At 40.6% G+C, this 19523-nt stretch overlaps 1 protein-coding gene across 1 annotated transcript; it reads left to right on the top strand.

Moving 5' to 3' along the window:
• The first annotated feature begins 14832 nt into the window (after positions 1-14832).
• On the top strand, positions 14833-16751 carry NDN (necdin, MAGE family member). The gene has a single exon (XM_069465817.1). It carries the CDS (start codon positions 14928-14930, stop codon positions 15903-15905), a length of 978 nt encoding a protein of 325 aa, XP_069321918.1. The 5' UTR covers positions 14833-14927; the 3' UTR covers positions 15906-16751.
• The last annotated feature ends 2772 nt before the right edge of the window (positions 16752-19523 follow it).

The raw sequence follows: 19523 nt of genomic DNA, 5'->3' as shown, positions 1-19523 counted from the left end.
CCCTAGGCTCCACCAGGAAGAAATAGAATTCCTGAACAGATCAATATCAAGAACTGAAATTGAAACAGCAATAAAAAACCTTCCCAAAAAGAAAAGCCCCGGACCAAATGGTTTCACACCCAAATTTTATCACACCTACAAAGAAGAACTGGTGCCTCTCCTACAAAAGTTATTCCCCAACATCGAGAAGGACGGAATCCTCCCCAACACATTTTGTGAAGCCACCATAACCCTGATACCAAAACCAGGAAAGGATGCACTAAAAGAAAAACTACAGAGCAAATATCCCTTATGAATATAGATGCAAAAATTCTCAATAAAATCCTAACAAATCGAATTCAGGTGCTTATCAAGAAAATAATCCATCACAACCAAGTGGGCTTCATCCCAGTGATGCAGGGATGCTTCAGCATATGCCAATCTATAAATGTAATTCACCACATAAATAGAAGCAAAAAAAAAGACCACATGACCCTCTCAGTAGACGCAGAAAAAGCATTTGACAAAATTCAACACCCTTTTATGATAAGAACGCTTAACAAAATAGGCATAAATGGGGCCTATCTAAAAATGATACAAGCCATATATGACAAACTCACAGCCAACATCATACTGAATGGGGAAAAACTGAAAGAATTCCCACTTAGAACTGGAACCAGAAAAGGCTGCCCACTGTCCCCATTACTTTTCAACATAGTACTGGAACTCCTTGCAAGAGCAATAAGGCAAGAGAGCAGAATCAAGGTGTCCAAATGGGGACAGGAGACATCAAACTCCCACTCTTTGCTGATGATATGATATAATATCTAGAAAACCCCAAGGATTCAACCAAGAGACTTCTGGAATTGATAAATGAATTCAGTAAAGCCTCAGGATACAAAATCAATACACACAAATCAGAGGCATTCATGTATGCCAGTAACAGTCAAACTGAGAACCAAATCAAAGACTCAATAGCAACAAAGAAAATAAAGTACCTGGGAATATATTTAACTAAGGAGGTAAAGGATCTCTACAGGGAGAACTATGAAACACTGAGGAAAGAGATAGCAGAGCACGTAAACAGGTGGAAAACCATACCATGCTCATCGATTGGAAGAATCAACATTGTTAAAAAGTCTATACTACCCAAAGTGATCTACAGATTCAATGAAATCCCTATTAAATTACCAACATCATTTTTCACAGATATAGAAAAAATAATTTTTCACTTTGTATGAAACCAGAGAAGACCCCATTTAGCAAAAGTCTCAGGTTAAATAATCAATGTACACAAATCAGTAGCACTCCTATACGTCAATAGCAGTCAAGCTGAGAATGAAACCAAAGACTCAATACCTTCACAATAGCAACAAAGGAAAAAAAAAAACATAGTAATACATTTAACCAAGGAAGTGGAAGACCTCTACAGGAAAAACTATAAAACACTGAGGAAGGAAATCCCAGAAGATGTAAACAAATGAAAAAACATATCATGCTCGTGAATCAGCAGAATCAACATTGTTAAAATGGCTATACTACCGAAATTGATACACAGATTCAATTCAATCCCCCTTAAAATACCAATGTCATTTTTCACACATCTAGAAAAAGTACTTATTTGCTTTATATGGAACCAGAAAAGAGCCCAAATAGCCAAGATAACCTTAAGTAAAAAGAACAAATTGGGAGGCCTCATTTGCCAGATTTCAAGCTATACTACAAAGCTATAGGAACCACAACAGCATGGTACTGGCACAAAAACCAGATATAGATCTATGGATAAGAACAGAGAACCCAGATATGAATCCATCCCCATATTGCTATCTGATCTTTGACAAAGCAGACAAAAATATGCACTGGGATAAATAATCCCTATTCAAAAATTGGTGGTGGGAAAATTAGATAGCCACATGTGGATGTCTAGGACAGGATCCTCACCTCTCACAAAAATTAATTCACGACGGATAAAAGACTGAAACCTAAGGCATGTAAGTATAAGAATTCTAGAAGAAAATGTTGGAAAAATTCTTATAGACTTTGTCCTAGGCAAAGAATTTATGAAGAAGACCCCAAAGGTAATCAAAGCAACAAGAAAAATAAATGAATGAGACCTGATCAAATTAAAAAGCCTGAGCAAGAGTGAGACCCCATCTCTACTAAACATAGAAAGAAATTATATGGACAGCTAAAAATATATATAGAAAAAATTAGCCGGGCATGGTGGTGCATGCCTGTAGTCCCAGCTACTTGGGAGGCTGAGACAGGAGGATCTCTTGAGCTCAGGAGTTTGAGGTTGCTGTGAGCTAGGCTGACGCCACAGCACTCACTCTAGCCTGGGCAACAGAGTGAGACTCTGTCTCAAAAAAAAAAATAAAAAAATAAAATAAAATAAAAAGCTTATGCACAGCCAGGGAAACAATCAATAGAGTGAATAGACAACCTACAGAATGGGAGAAAATATTTGCATGTTATATATTTTACAAAGGGCTGATAAGCAGAATCTACAAAGAACTCAAACAGATCAGCAAGAAAAAAAATCAAAGAACCCCATTAAAAAGTGGGCAGAAGACATGAACAGAAAATTTTCAAGAGAAGACAGAATAATGGCAGCAAACATATGAAAAAGTGCTCAACATCTCTAATCATCAGGGAAATGTAAATCAAAACCACAATGAAATGTTACCTAACTCCCAAGAGAATGGCTTTTATAAAAAAAAAAAATCCCAAAACACCAAATTCTGGTGTGGATGTGGAGAGATAGGAACACTGTGGGTGGGACTGAAAACTAGTACAACCTGCACTGAAAGTAGTATGGAAATAACTTAAAGAACTACCATTTGATTCAGCAATCCCACTACTGGGTCTTTACCCAAAGGGAAAAAGGACACTCTATAAAAAAGACACCGGTACCCAAATGTTTATAGCAGCATAATTCACAAGTGCAAAGATGTGGAAACAACACAAGAGTCCATCAATACATGAGTATATTCAGCTATAAGGAATAATGAAGATACGACATCTCTATGGTTCTCCTGGAGAGAGTTGGAACCCATTATATTAAGTGAAGTATCCCAAGAATGGAAAAACAAGCATCACATGTACTCACCAGAAAATTGGTTTCCCTGATCATCACCTAAATACACATCTGGGAACGACACCAATCGGATATCAGACTGAGGTGGGGGGGGATGGGGGTATGCCTACACAATGAGTGCATTGCACACCGTTGGGGGAATGGTAACACTTGAAGGTGCTGACTCGGGAAGGGGGGTGGGGGGGAGGGACATATACCTACATGATGGGTGCAACGCGCACTACCTGGGGAACGGACACGCCTGGAGCTCTGACTTGGGGGGAAAGGCGATACATGGGCAACGTATGTAACCTGCAATTCTGTATCCCCCATAACAATAAGATGAAATTAAAAAAATACATGAGTATATTAATAAAACATGGTATATGTATACCATGGAGTATTGCCTTGCCATAAGAAAATGGTGAACTAATACCTCTGGTATTATCCTGGATGGAACTGGAGACCATTCTTCTAAGTGAAGTGTCACAAGAATGGAAAAACAAACACCACATACACTCATCACTAAATTGGAACTAATCAAACAACATTCATGTGCCCATATGGAAATAAAACTCATCAGAAATCAAGTAGGTAGGAGTGGAGAGGAGGGGAGGAGTAAATTCACACCTAATGGGTACAATGCACACTATCTGGGTGATGCTTACACTTATAACTTTGACTCAAAGTATACAAAGCAATTTATTTAACCAAAATGTTTGTACCCCTATAATACTCTGAAATAAAATCAAATTTTATAAATATATGTATATATGTGTGTATGTATATAGACACATATATGTATATATGCACGTGTGTGTATATATACATATATATACACACACACACATACTCTTAAGAGAATGAAAAGGCCACAATTGGTATAAAATATTTTCAAACCACATTTCACCAAAGATTATACATAAATGATGAAATGCACATGAAAAAGTGTTCAATGCCATTAGCCATTAGGTAAATACAATTAAACACAGAATGAGATGCCACTACACTCCTAGTATAATGATTAAAATCATAAAATTTGATTTTATTGAGTGTTTTCAAGGATGTGGAGGAAATTCTCATGTACTACTAATTGAAATGTAAAATGTTAAAATAACTTTGGGAAACTTTTAAAAAAAAATTTCTTTAAAAGTTAAATATTCACCTACCATATGATCCAGGCATTTATTTCATTTCTAGTAAGAGAATTGAAGGCATATGTCCATACAAAGTCTTTTACATGGATGTTCTTAGCAATTTTAATTGTAATAGCCTCAAACTAGGAACAATCAAAATGTTATCAATAGACATATGGCAAAAAAAGCTGATATAGTCATACAATGGACTGCTACTCAACAATAAAATGAATAACTCTCAGTATAAACTATAACATAAAAGAATCTCAAAATAACTATTCTGAGGTTACATGTTGAAGCCAGATAAAAAAGATTAAGCACTATATGATTTCATTTGTATATAATTCTAGAAAATGCAGACTACTCAATTATGACAGAAAACACATCACTGGTTTCCAGAGAAAGTAAGAGTGGGTGGTAGGGGGAATAATTACAAAAGGACATGAGGAGACTTGTGGGAATGATGGATGAATATGTTCATTATCTTGACTGGGGTAATGGTTTCATGGATTTATATGTCAAAATTTTTCAAGTTATACACTTTAAATATTTTCAGTCTATCATATATTGGTTACACCTCAATAAAGCTGTTAAAAATAAGCTATGGAGTTTCACCTGTGCGAAGAGAGAGAGAGTGGTGAAAAAAATCAAGATACAGGAAAGCCAAGGTTTTCAAAGGCACATATTAAACAGTATATATGCCTATTTACAGCCCTGTACCACTATGAGTGAGCAAGCTTCCTGGGCCCTAAAGGAAGAACTATGGTTGTAGACCCTTGTTTTCTATGAACAGTAAAGCCTCTTTACAACTTTCCTTGTAGGGCAGATATTTCAGTCCAAAGAAGGTTGTAGCAGGCATAGAATACAGAAAGTTAGAGTATGAAGAAGGGGGAAGGATGAATTCAAGTTGCTTTACCAAAGAAATGTGGTGTAATTAAGAATTTGCCTAATGTTTGTCCCAGGTTCCTGGCTATAACTTCAAAATTTCTTATAATTTCTTGAGCAATAGGAATATCTCTGTTATACTGATGAAATTACTAACAATGTGCCATTAGATAAGAATGACGGCGAATCACCAGGAAGACCAATTACATGATTAGAGAGTTGGGACATTCAGCTGCCTTACCTCCAGGGAGGGAAGCGGGCCTGGAGGTTGAGTGCAATCACATAGCCAATGATTTAAGTAATCATGCCTATGCAGGAAATACCAATAAAGACACTGAACAATGTGGCTCAGTGGCGCTTCATGGTTCATGAACAAATGAATTTCCCTGGAGAATGACATGCCCCAATCTCACAGGGAGAGATCATAAAAACTCTGCTCTCCCTCCCATACCTTTAAAAGAAAGGTATATCCTTTAAAAGAAAATGTAATCACAAGTACAGCACTTTCAGTGAGTTCTGTTAGTCATTCTAGCAAATTATTGAAACTAACAGTGTCATGGGAAACACCAAATGTGTAGCTCTTCAGTTAAAGGTGTGGGTTTCCTGAGAACCTCTGAAGTGCAGCTGGAGTCAGAGATAAGAACAATCTTGTTGGGTACCACATCCTTCAACTTATAGGATTTTTGCCAATGCTGGGTAATTACTGCCAAAATTGAAGTACCCACTGTACTGCAATTCAACAGAGCAGAAACAATACAAGAAGCCTAAATCAGAATGGGGCTCATTTATCTCCCCATTTCACATAATAATAGTAAGGGGGCCCATATAATGCCATGATTATTAAAATATTTTACATAATCTTAGCTAATTATAAAAATTAATCTGTGACCATGTGAGCAGGTGGAAGCAGCTAAGGATTCTGACCAACATGAAAATGATGCAGTCCCATCTTCATAAACTGAATTATTATACTTATTTCAAAAGCTGGTACCTGAATGTGTGATCATAATTTATCAGTGGATAAGCTGGATTTGTGACTACTTTCCATAAGACTCCATAAGATAGCCAATTGGACCTAATGATATTGAGATAGTGAACCTCCCCGCCTCTTGAGAGCACCTATTGTGGGTCAATGTGACTGTGCCATACCAGATACCTAGGCGTTAGGAGAAATGCCGGACTTGGACTTTATCTAGAGCCTTTGTCAGATTCATTGTCTATTAATGTGAAAGAATCCATGGTTACTGATAAATCTCAGGATACTCTATGCCATTTTGAAACAATTCTTTATTAATCCCTCTCTGAATGACTTTCTGAGGGGAAAGAATTTTGCCATTTTCCCAAGTATTTCTTTGCAAGCACCTAGGTTATTCTCTTCTTCTCAAATTAACAAAATATCTGGATTTTCAATTTGTTCAACATATCATTGGCCCCTGTCGTAGGGTAAAAACAGCACTCCCCTAAAAAAAATTATACCCACTCCCTAATCTCTGAAACATGTGAATGTTACTTCATGCAGCAAAAAGAAAAAAAAGAGAAGTATTGTTGCAGATATAGTTAAGTTAAGGATCTCAAAATGAGATCATCCTGGATTTAGGGTAACCCTAAATCTAATCACTGGTGTCCTTGTAGGATAGAGAAGGAAATCAGAGAAAAAGAAACACATGCGGGAAACAGCCACATGAAGACCCATGTGAAGACGTTGGTGGAGATTAGAGTTGTTTTGCCTCAAGCCACGGAAGGCCAGAAGCCACTGAAAGATAGTAGAGACAAGGAGGGATTCTTCTTTGAAGGCTTTGATGGGAACATGGCCGTGGCAACAACTTGATTTCACACTTCAGGTTTCCATATCTATGAAAGAATAAACTCCTGTTGTTTTATGCCCAATGTTAAGATGTCCTTACACATGGGATATCCAGTTATAGATCATAAAACAGAAATTTTAATCTAGAGAAATAAATGTAGGACTCACTGGTGTATAGATAATTCAAGCTCTGGGATATGGTATTGATCAGAACATAGAATGACAAGAGCAAAACACATGTGATAAGATCTCAAGAAAATTCAACTTTAAGAGGATGGTTGTTTGATGGTGAGTACATGCAGTGCTTATTTTTCCATTCTTGGGATACTTCACTTAGTAGAATGGGTTCCAACCCTATCCAGGAAAATACAAGAGGTGCTATGTCACCATTGTTTCTTATAGCTGAGTAGTACTCCATGGTATACATATACCACATTTTATTAATCCACTCATGTATTCATGGGCACTTGGGTTGTTTCCACATCTTTGCAATTGTGAATTGTGCTGCTATAAACATTCAGGTGCAGATGTCTTTGTTATAGAATGTCTTTTGTTCTTTTGGGTAGATGCCCAATAATGTCGGGCAGATGTGGGTGGGTGGGGGGCTGAGTGTATACATACATAATGAATGCGATGCACACTGTCTAGGGGATGGACACATTTGAAGCTCTGACTCGGGGGGGGGGCAAGGGCAATATACATGACCTAAACTTTTGTACCCCCACAATATGCTGAAATAATTAAAAAAAAAAAAAAGAGGATGGTTGTTTCCACATCTTTGCAATTGTGAATTGTGCTGCTATAAACATTCGGGTGCAGGTGTCTTTTTTATATAATGTCTTTTGTTCTTTTGGGTAGATGCCCACTAATGGGATTGCTGGATCAAATGGTAGGTCTACTTGTATCTGATTCGGGTATCTCCATATTGCTTTCCACAGAGGTTGCACTAGTTTGCAGTCCCACCAGCAGCGCATGAGTGTTCCTGTCTCTCCGCATCCACGCCAACATTTATTGTTATGGGACTTTTTGATCAAGGCCATTCTCACTGGAGTTAAGTGATATCTCATTGTGGTTTTGATTTGCCTTTCCCTGATGATTAGAGATATTGAGCATTTTTTCATATGTTTGTGGCCACATGTACTCACCATCAAATTGGTTTCATTGATCATCACCTAAGAGCACATTTAGGAATAACATTAATCGGGTGTCAGGCAGATGTGGGGGCCAAGGGGATGGGTGTATACATACATAATGAGTGTGATGCGCACCATCTAGGGATGGGCACGCTTGAAGCTCTGACTCGGTGTGGATATAAGGGCAATATACATAACCTAAACTTTTGTACCCCCATAATATGCTGAAATAAAAAAAAAGAGGATGGTTGGACAAAGAGACTTTCAAAACACTTGAGAAGGTGCACACAGAGAGTTTTCAGCTGTCCCAGGAGTATCTGTAGGACTGGAGGACTCAGGGCTCTCTGGAAGAGTAACTATGGCATGGGTGCTCTGTAGGTGTGTGTATGTGTGTGTGTGTGTGTATGTGTGTGTATGTGTTTTCTCAATATAGATGGCAAAGCCAAGACTGAGCTCAGCAGATAAATTGATCATTGAAGAAAAAGTATGATAGAACTTACTACAAAGACCACTACACGCATAAATTTGACAAATGAAATGGACTAAAAACCATAAAGTACCCAAACCAACTCATCATAAAAAGATAATCTGAATAGGCTTACAACATTTTTTAAAACTGAATTCATAGTTACAATCCATCTGAAAAAGAAATCTCAAGGAACTAATGGTTTCACTAACAAATACTATCAAATATTTAAAGAAGAAATAAAACCAATTCTGCACAATTTTTTCTGTAAACTGAAGAGAAGGAAAGAATAGTAGTTTTATGAGCTTATAATATCCTGATATCAAAACCAGATGCAGATATTACAAGAAGAGAAAACTACAAACCAATATCCCTGATGAGCATATACATAAGAACTTTCAACAAAATATTGGCAAATTAAATCTGGTAATATGTAACAGGAATAATATCACAAACTTGAACTCAAAGTCTGCTTGAATAGAATTTATCTCAGAGAAGATTGTTTAAGATAAGGCAATCTATTTTAATATGTCCCAGAAATTGATCCAATAAGTAATATCATATGATAGTCTTTAAAGAAGCTTAAATTATGTGGGCCTATTGCTGTGCCAGTCTATCTTCACTCTTCTCTCTTGTTTCTTTCAGTGGTTCTCAACTGGAGACCATGCTGCCCATAAAAGGGTTTTTGGTGTCCTGTGGAAAAGGTGTCATTTTTTTTTTCTTTTTTACACTTACTCTTTGGTTTTCCCAGGTCTGGAGGGTGTTTGTGAATGTTTGTGCATGTGAGTATGTTTGTGTGCAAGGGAAACAGCTTCTGTGCTGTGTGCTACACTCTCACAATGAAAAGTTACCCCACCCTCATGCCAGGATTGGTCCTTTTGAAGAACCCTGATCTAGATATTCTCACAGTGATGTTATTTACCTTCTTTACCTCCCAAACTTCTCTTTCCAGCCTAGGCCTCTTTGCTGAGACCTGTCCACCCAGATATCTGCTGGGCATGTCTACTCCCTCTTCCCAGGAGCTTTTAGTCTCTCTGTCCACATAGTTTCAGGAAATGGCACCTGAACTCCTAGCTACACCACACTGCTCAATCCAGCCACCCAAGACAGAATCCTGATTATCCCTAGTAGTCAGCCTCCCCTTGATTTTCATTATTATTTACATCTTTCATTTTTATTTACCTGGAATCCCTATTGAACATCAGCTCCCTCATTCTCATTCTCTGTGACAACGTCATGTTTCCTTCACAATATGCATCACAACATATGATTATCTGGCTGCTCATTTGTTTTTTTCTTTAAGGCTCTTTTTCTCTACCACTTTCCCATACCATATATTACAGAGTCCCTGTCTCTTATTATATCCCCAGGCTTAATGCCTGAAACATAGTGTTAATAAATAATTGGCAAATGAAGATGAAATGCAAGCTGTCACCCTTTCTCACATGGGTTCTTGTGAAGGGACACCTACTGGGCCTCTCTGCCTCTGCTTCCTCACCTTCCCCCAACTCCAGCCTTAACTCTGTATCTAGGTGACCTTTTGAAAGACACCCTGGGCCCTTTCATCCTGAATGCTGGAAGCTGCTTTGCGGGACTGGGCAGGACTAGAAGGCCTCTGTTTTAGTAAGTGTGGTAGGTCTTGGAAGGATAAGCCTGAGCAGTGTCTCCCTAGGGAGTCTGAACAGAGTGAGGAGCTAGGGGAGAGTCCCTTCCCTGACATCCTCCCAACTGTGGGCAGCAGCACTGCCTTTCCTCACTTCTTATTCTTTTCTAATGAAAAGGGGTCTGGGTGCCAAACAGTTCCAATGCCATGGTTTTCTCCCTCAGACTGAGCTACTTTTATAAAATGCAAATCTTTCAGGCACATGAAAGACTTTGCTCAATAATATTTGCTGAACACATTAAAGTGAATTCTCTGTTTCAGTTCCTTGGCCTGAAAGGCATTTGGGGCCCGTTTGGGGGCTCCAAGGTGGAGGTTGCTGCCTATGTGGACAGGAAAGAGCCAGAAGGATTCACATTTCATCCAGGGCCTCTGGGGCCCTGCACTGTGAGCATGCGTACTGTCCACTGGAGGCTCCGGGCGACCCCCCTTCTTCTGTTCACTATGGAAACCAATGCCTGGACTGGCCTCTCCTCCTAGTCCTGATTCTGCCAAGAACAGACTATTCCACAGCTGTGTAATCTGTTCCACATTACAGAGTTTGAAGTAACCCACCAGCAAAACTTCTCCAGAATATTTTAAGTTATAACTTCTCCATTTACTTTCTACATCCACAGAACTTCTATTTACAGAATCTTGATTTAGTGAGTAGCCAGGAGATATTTTGGTAAGCTCCACACTTTTGCTCCTAAGCTGCTGGTCCTGAGAGGATTTATTGCCCATATCAACTATGGCCCACCCTGGAGATACCCAGCAAGCCTAATTTATCTGCAGTACTCTCAGGACGTCATTGGAACTCCAGCCCCAAATTTTGTCCCTTGAGTTAAAGCAGTTGTGCATTCTTCATAAGTTCTGGCTTCCTCTTCTTTCCCATAGTGTCATGGGAACTTTTTCTTATCATTCTGAATGTCTGCATCTCTGGTTTATGGATAGGCACCTCCTAGGAAGTAGTCAAGCTACTGACCCTTCCACTGGCAAATGTGCTGGTGTTTTCTGCTATTTAAAGGCTATCCCAAGCTTTATTTTGTCCCACCACTCCACACAAGTCCACCTGCCATTAATTTTCTTCCTGGTGGGAATTGAGCTGCTCAAGCAGAACTTTACATGGAAAGAAGATGACATCACTTTAGCAGGTGTATAGTTGGGCTGAAGGGTGAGCTGCACCAAGGTCTACACTGTGCTTGGTTTCAAACTTGAGCATCAATGCCCAGGCTTTAAGCCCTCTAAGTGTAATCTCTCAGTGTGGTGCTAATCTACAGGAAGTGGTACAATATTAAACAACTCTCCTATCAGAAGTGCAGTATGATCTACACTGCAGTAGAGGTGGCATGAACAGTCTACATGGTGCTGGCAACTTCACCAGAGTGAGACCCATGTAGGAACTCAATTATCCAGTGTAGCCCAGACAGTAACTGAAGCATAAGCAGCTCTCTGGACAGAGCTCTGATGCCCCACATCATCAGAAGCCAACTTTTATCATTGTTGTGCCCCAAGCTTGTGCTTTAATTTCATGAATCCATTAAATCTAAAGGTGTGAAATGTGAGTATGTAATGCTAGTGACATCGCAATGTCAAAACGCATAGCCCTTGGTCACAGCTGAGCTGAGACTTAAATAACAGATTCAAATATTTTCATTATTAAAAAGGCATTGAATGAACTAAGTATCTCTTTTAAATAATTAGAAAATAATAAATATCCAAGCAATGAAAGAAGAAGAAAATTGATGGAGATAAAAATGCAAGAAATGAGAGTTATATTTAAGAAGCATGGGGACCGGGTGTGATGGCTCATGGTTGTAATCCCAGCACTTTGGGAGGCCAAGGCGGAAGGATTGCTTGAGGCCAGCAGTTTGAGACCAGCTTGAGCAAGAGTGAGACCCTATCTGTACGAAAAATAGAAAAAATTAGCCAGGCGTGGCTATGCATGCCTGTAGTCCCAGCTATTCTGGAGGCTGAGGCAGGAGGATTGCTTGAGTCCAGGAGTTTGAGGTCTCACTGAGCTATTTTGATGCCACTGCACTCTAGCCTGGATGAGAGAGTGAAACTGCTTCAAAAATTTTAGGAAAAAAAAGATAAAAAAAAGGATGGGGACAATAAATCTGTTCATGTGACATTGTCAAAAATAATGAATAAAATGGTCACAGTTCCATAAATCAAAGAAAGAGAAGGAGAAGGAGAAGAAAAAGAAGAAGGAGGAGAAGAAGGAGGAGGATGCTCAGAGAGGAGGAAGGAGAGGAGGGGGAGGGATGAAGGGGGAAAGGAGGGGAAAAGAGAAGGGAGGAGAGAGTAGGAGGAAAGGAAATAATTCCAATTAAGACAGATCTGAATGATATCTAGGAATTATCCTGGTGACATTGGCAGCTAAGGAGTCCTGTTGGGGGACCGGTGTGGAAATGATGCTGCTAAAGGTGACATGTGCATGGAAACCAAAAGAGACAGAAAGCACAGAACATTCTTCAAAATCAACCTACTTGAGGAAAAATAAAGTTAGAAATGAGAAATGATATGTAAGCAAATGAAGTGGAGACTCTAGAAATGTCAAGATAATATTTCAAATATGCTTTGGGTTTCAAGTGACAATGATCAGATTCAAGACAGCATATTTAAGAAGCTGTTGACTTAAGGAAACCCAGGAAGAGCTGAAGGACCACATAAGCTGATGCTGCTCAGCCTCAGGATCCCTGGTTCCAGAGGCTCCAACAAAGATCTCTTTTAAACTTTTTAGTATTTTTTTTAATTATTATGGGTACATAATAGTTGTATATCTTTATAGGGTAATGTGATGTTTTGATACATGGATACAATGTGAATTAATTAATTAGGGTATCCATAACCTCATGTATTTAACACTTCTTTGTGTAAGGAACATTCCAATTACACTCTTTTATTTATTTTAAAGTATAAACCAACTCATTGCTGATTATAGTCACTTTGTTGTGCTATCAAATATTGTTCATTCTATCTAACTATTTAACTGTATTTTTACACTAATTTTATCCCCCTCTCCCTGCTACCCTTCCCAGCCTCTGGTAACTGTCATTCTACTCTCTGTCTCCATGAAATCAATTGTTTTAATATTTAGCTCCCATATATAAGTGAGAACAACAAGATTTGTCTTTCTGTGCTTGGCTTATTTCACGTAACACAATGCACTCTAGTTCCACCCATGTTGTTGCAAATGGCAGGATTTCATTCTTTTTTGTGGCCACATAATATTCCATTGTATATGTACCAAAATTTATTTATCCATTCATCCATTGATGGATAATTGGGTTGGTTCCATATCTTGGCTGGTATGAACAATGCTGCAATAAACATGGGAGTGCAGATATCTTTTTTATATACTGAAATCCCCCCCACCTTTGGATATATACTCAACAATGGAATTGCTGGAACAGGTGTATGGAAAAATGTTCAACTTCATTAGTCATCAGAGAAATGTAAATCAAAACTACAATGAGATATCATATCATCCCAATTAAAATGTTTTTTATCAAAAATATAGAAAATAATGAATTCTGGTGAAGATGTGGAGAAAGAGGAACCCTCATACACTGTTGGTGGGAATGTAAATTAGTGCAAATTGGAGAACAGCACAGAGGTGCCTCAAAAAACAAAAAATAGAACGACCCCTTATTTTCATGGATGTCCTCTAGGAGTGCCAGCTTTGCCTCTGCCCATAGTGGATCAGTTTTCTACGCTTGGAAAACAAGGCCACCAGTATGTTGTATCTCATACCTTTTGGTCACCTGAGATAGGCTGACAGATATTATCTATGGAACCTATGTTAAAAAAAATAAAATCAGGAATATTTGGGTGTGAGTCCCAACAGGAGGAGCCAGTTTCTGCCTGAGGGGGTCCTGTGAGAAGATAAGTTTCCACATGAACACAGAATGGAGGTAGCAGCAGTAATCAGGGGAATGAGGGCACAGGGCAAACAGGGAAAAAGACTATTACACAAGTGTGTGCTGATAAATATGGCAATCTTTGTATTGTGGAATCTTAATAGAAAAATTAAAATGGAATCAAAGTGACCCAAGGGAAGTAGAAAACCAAAATCCAGGGGCATTAAAACACTAATGATGTTATAAATCTGTTACCTCCAAAAAGTTCAAATTTCTCATGGATTGATAGGGAATAACATTAACTAAATTCCACATTTCTCCCTATCTTATAGCCCCTCTCATTTGGTAGGGAGGGATTCAAATCAGTTTTTATTTGTATTTCTCAGGATTCCAATCTCAGACATCCTCTTTACAGTATACATATTTTCCTGGACAATCTGACTGTCCCTCCCATTCATACATATAAAACTCAAATTGGCACATCGCCTAGTCCTTTCTCTGGGACTCTTATATTTAATTCTGGATATACCCAAGTTAACATTTCCTAAGAAACTTGACTTCAGCATCTCAGAAACTTAAGTTACCATCCTTCCCCTCAAACTTGCTTCTTCTCCAGTGGTCATCCATCTCCCTCCTCTCCCGCCCATGACTTCCTTAGCCCAAACAGGAAACCTGAGGGTCATTCTTGCTGTCCCAAGGGAGGCCTGTCTACAGACCCGCCCCGCACAGACGCCCCACAGGGCCCCGCCCGCCCTGGCTGCCCGGCCTATAGCTGCGGACGCGCAGGCGCAATGTCCCCTCTCGCCGCTACCCCGCCCTGCCCGCCGCTGCGGAAGGCGCCGCGCGCAGCAACGCGCACTTCCTCTTCAGGAGTCCGTGGAGGGAGTGCAGGTTCGAAGAGCTCCGGGACCGAGAGGCCCTACCCGTGTCAGACAGCGCAGACATGTCGGAACAAAGTAAGGATCTGAGTGACCCCAACTTTGCAGGCGAGGCCCCCAACTCCGAGATGCATGACAGCCCAGGGGTTCCAGTGGGGGTCCCTCCGACCGCCTCTCCGGCCGCGACCCTCGCAGAGCCACAGAGCCCTCCTCTAGGCCCGACGGCCGCCCCTCAGGCCGTGCCGCCGCCCCAGGCCCCAAGCGAGGAGGGCGACCCGAAGGCCCTGCAGCAGGCCGCGGAGCAGGGCCGCGCCCACCGGTCCCTGAGCCCGGCCCAGCTCGGCCCAGCGCCGCCCGCCCCGGCCCAGCTGGTGCAGAAGGCGCACGAGCTCATGTGGTACGTGCTGGTCAAGGACCAGAAGAAGATGATCATCTGGTTTCCAGACATGGTGAAGGATGTCATCGGCACCTACAAGAAATGGTGCAGAAGCATCCTCAGGCGCACCAGCCTCATTCTCGCCCGAGTGTTCGGGCTGCACCTGAGGCTGACCAATCTGCACACGATGGAGTTTGCGCTGGTCAAAGCTCTGGATCCCGAGGAGCTGGACAGAGTGGCGCTGAGCAACCGCATGCCCATGACAGGCCTCCTGCTCATGATCCTGAGCCTCATCTACGTGAAGGGCCGCGGTGCCAGAGAGAGTGCTGTCTGGAATGTGCTGCGCATCCTGGGGCTGCGGCCCTGGAAGAAGCACTCCACCTTCGGAGATGTGAGAAAGCTCATCACCGAGGAGTTCGTCCAGCAGAATTACCTGAAATACCAGCGCGTACCCTATATTGAGCCTCCCGAGTACGAGTTCTTCTGGGGTTCCAGAGCCAGCCGTGAAATTACCAAGATGCAAATCATGGAGTTCCTGGCCAGGGTCTTTAAGAAAGACCCCCAGGCTTGGCCTTCCCGTTACAGAGAAGCTCTGGAGGAGGCCAGAGCTCTGCGGGAGGCTAATCCTGGTGCCTACTGCCCCCGTAGCAGTGTCTCTGAGGACTAGCAAGGTCTTGAGGCAGATTAATGGTTTTTGACCCTCACCAGGGCTGTGGAAGGGTGGGGGTGGGTCGTTAGAGTATTCAGGATTTACAGTGCAGTATTCACGTGTAACTTTTAAGTTTTCAGTACAGTGCTTTTATACCTTTTAATGCAATGTTGTATTCATTTGGTTACTATTGAGTAGTGTTTAGGATTTATGCATGTTTGTTTATAAGTAAGCTCTGTTGGTGCTTTTGCTTTTGTGCTACCTTTCTTGGCTTTTTGTACCAGAGACGTGCTAAAATGATGAAATACATTGAGAAAATGCCCTTCTTATTCTTTTATATGGGACGGTTGATGTGTATGGGAGTTGACTGCTCCTGGAGAGTTTGGAAGAACTCACCAGCAAAGCTGGCCTAACCAAGAGAAAAGTCAAGGCCCCTGTTTTTCTGACCTTGCTGGGCACAGGAAACATCTGTGTGGAATGAACTGATTTGAACTGAACTGGTCTCAATGTGGGCACTTGGCACACTTTGCTAAACATACATACAACCCTACCATGAGTAAACTTTAATGTAAACATTAAAGATTCTTGTGATACAATCATTTTTGGATAAGTGTACTTTATCATTTTAACAAAGTGGTATGGTTGGGAATGAGACAAAGAATTCTCCATTTTACAAAAGGTACAAATATAATTATTTCACCTAATAGGAGGGGAAAATCACTACTCATGATTACTGGTTACATGTGTGAAGTTTATAGTTTTATTTTTTTTAAGGTAACTCATATTCATTCCAAAAGTTAACAAATTTAGAAAAGTATGAAAACAAAAAGCAAGATTGTCCATAATCATATCACATGGAAATAACAACTAATATTTAGAGTAATTTCCTTCCCTTCATTTTTGACATTTTATCAGAATTAATAGCTATCTTGAATGGGCACTGCAAGAATGATATATTGACTAAGCCCTTTTCATGTGTTCTTTCCTTTTATTTCATCCTCAACAGCCTTGTCAGGCAGGCACTTACTACATCTGCACCATGGAGAAAACGTGGGGAAAAAGTAGGTAGTGAACTTTGCATAGATCATAAACTTAATAAGAGAAAGAGCTAGAGTTTGAATTCAGAAGGAATCCAGAGCCCACGTTTGTCTCCACTGCCTACAACTCCCCCCCCCCCCAGCCTCCTGGGTTTTAGATTATTTTTTTAAAAATTCATGTTAGAGTCTGTTTTCTTAGCTCCCTACCCCCAAGTGCCACACACACACAGAGACTAGGAATTTTATTTTTTTAATTTTAACAATCTTATGGAGAACGCAGTACTATTCTGGTTGTACAAATTAAGAAACTTAATTTCAGAGAGATTAATTAACCTAACGAAGTCATATTCCCTCTTAGTGGTGAAGCCAAGATTTGAAGCATAATCTTTCCTGAGAGTTGGAGATGTCTTCTCCGGCAAAGGGTACAGGGGGAACACACGAGACACCTGGGGTGGGGGGGGGGGTTGGAGTAGGGAGGTTGCCCACCAGACGCCTGTGGCCCAGCAGTCCTCAAGTTACAGTGGGACAGTAGGTAATCTCTCAGAGGGTGGAATGGGGTGAGGGTGGGGTAAGAGGCAAAAACTGGAGAACAATCTTATTACGGAGATTTTAGTCCTGTGAGGGGGAGGGGGAGGGAGAAGAAGGGGGCTTTAATAAGACCAGAAATCCCTTAAGCTCCAGAAGTTTGGAAAACACCATTTGGCCAAAGCCAGAACATTTTCTGGGGAAGATAGATAATGAGGGTTACACACCAGTCACATCACTCCCAAAAGAAGTAAATTAGAAGTCATATTTGGGAGAAGGAAGTATAATTTGGATTGAGAGCTGGAACTTCCAACACCTTAGTGGCATTACAATAGGTGGGTGCAGGTGCTGAAAATGCCCTCAAAGCCCAAGTGGCATGCTGAGATGAAGTCCATCCCCATTTTAGTACAATTTCTGTGAAGTCTTTCAAGGGGCTGAGGGAGGGGGAATGGGGACATTTCTGCAATAACCCAGACAGGGGTGACCTGGCTTTGATGGCATCTCTTACCCAGAGCCAATGTGAGTGCCCCACCTGTTTAGAAATGGTAGGATTGTTTAGAAATCTTAATTTCCCCCAATTCGCCCAAACAATTTCTCCAGAATCAAAACAACCATCTTTCCATTTAAAATTATGGGGCTATCCAGAATGTTCCATTTCTGGAACAGGACCATGACTGTTGTTCTACATTGTGCTGATAATCTGCTATAATGCTCTAATATTTTACTTTGCTCATTGCTGGATTAACTCCTTGCAGTAACTATAACCTCTATACACATCTTGCACTCAAACCCAGAAATCACCAGGCAGACAGTTCCCTCACGTCCCCACTTAACTCCTTTTGTTTGTCTTCTCTGCTGTGAGAGGCAAGGAGAACTACCCTTTCCAAAGCAGGCACCTCAGCATGCCATAGAGGACCAAACCTTTGCAGCAGAACGGGAATGTGAGAAAGGAGGAACTAACCCCAGCAAGACACAGGGGCAGGGCTGCTCAGCTCCCATGCAGCCAGACCTAGAGAAAGAGGTATCCCAGATGTGGAATGAGTTTAATTCATGATATCTGGTTCTGAAGAGGCAGCAGCTTGGGGAATGGGGATGGAGCACTCCACAGCCTTCTTAGATTTTCATGCTGGGCTCTAAATTGAAAGACTGGAGTTTTTGAAATATTTTCCAAAACGTTCACCTGTAAGGTACTGGGACAGATCATTCAGGAAGGGGCCAGTGGATCCTCAATGTTTCAGTCCAGGATTACAGTGTGGTAAAGGCCAGATGGCTGTGGCTGGGAGAGGTTTTCCTAATTCCTCATAGCAATGTGATCTTTTACCTGCCAACTGGAACTTCATTTATTTACAAACACCTGAACACGTATTTCAGTTTAATTAAATTCATTTTATTAAAGTAAGTAGGGCAAAAATGACCTTTGTAAATTTAATGTAAAATGTAATGACACCTAGTGTAGACTGTCCTCAGAGTAAATAGATAACTTTAAGCAGCATCATTATTAAAGAGAAATGAAATGTTTTAAATGAACTTCTTATGCAGTTCCGATATGCTTGAAAAGATATCTATGCCCTCCTCTACCTGGGTCTTACCTGATCAACTCATGAACGCCATTTCCAAGGATAAGCCTCTCTCGGCCCTCGGAGCATAGCCACGTTTTAAACTCACCCAAAATACATGAGCTGTTTATAAATAAGTGCATTTTGTCTTTCTTTTCTTGAGTTGTTGGATACTGATGGGTAAGAACTATCTCTAACGTGCTCATTTGATGCTCTACTTAAGGACAGGCATATGGATGTCCCTGATCAGCATTTGTTTTATGAGTTAAGAAACCAAAAATATTATAAAAGACCTACCCCTCCATAAAGAAAAACAAGACCAAACACAGTCAACAATAATCAACCAATCTAAAGCAGAGGAAATATAGATAAGATGAAATTAGTGAAAGAAAAACAGAATGCATAAAATAGTGGAAGTAAAAAAAAATTGTTTCAAGAGTCATTTCGAACAATGTAACAAAATGAGCCAATATCCAGCAATTATTTTTAAGGATAAATAGTACAAATAAACAACATCT

This window comes from Eulemur rufifrons, chromosome 3, assembly GCF_041146395.1.
Source record: "Eulemur rufifrons isolate Redbay chromosome 3, OSU_ERuf_1, whole genome shotgun sequence".
Lineage (NCBI taxonomy): Eukaryota > Metazoa > Chordata > Mammalia > Primates > Lemuridae > Eulemur > Eulemur rufifrons.
The sequence above is the reverse complement of the archived record's forward strand: the minus strand, read 5'-3'. Positions and strand labels throughout refer to the sequence as shown.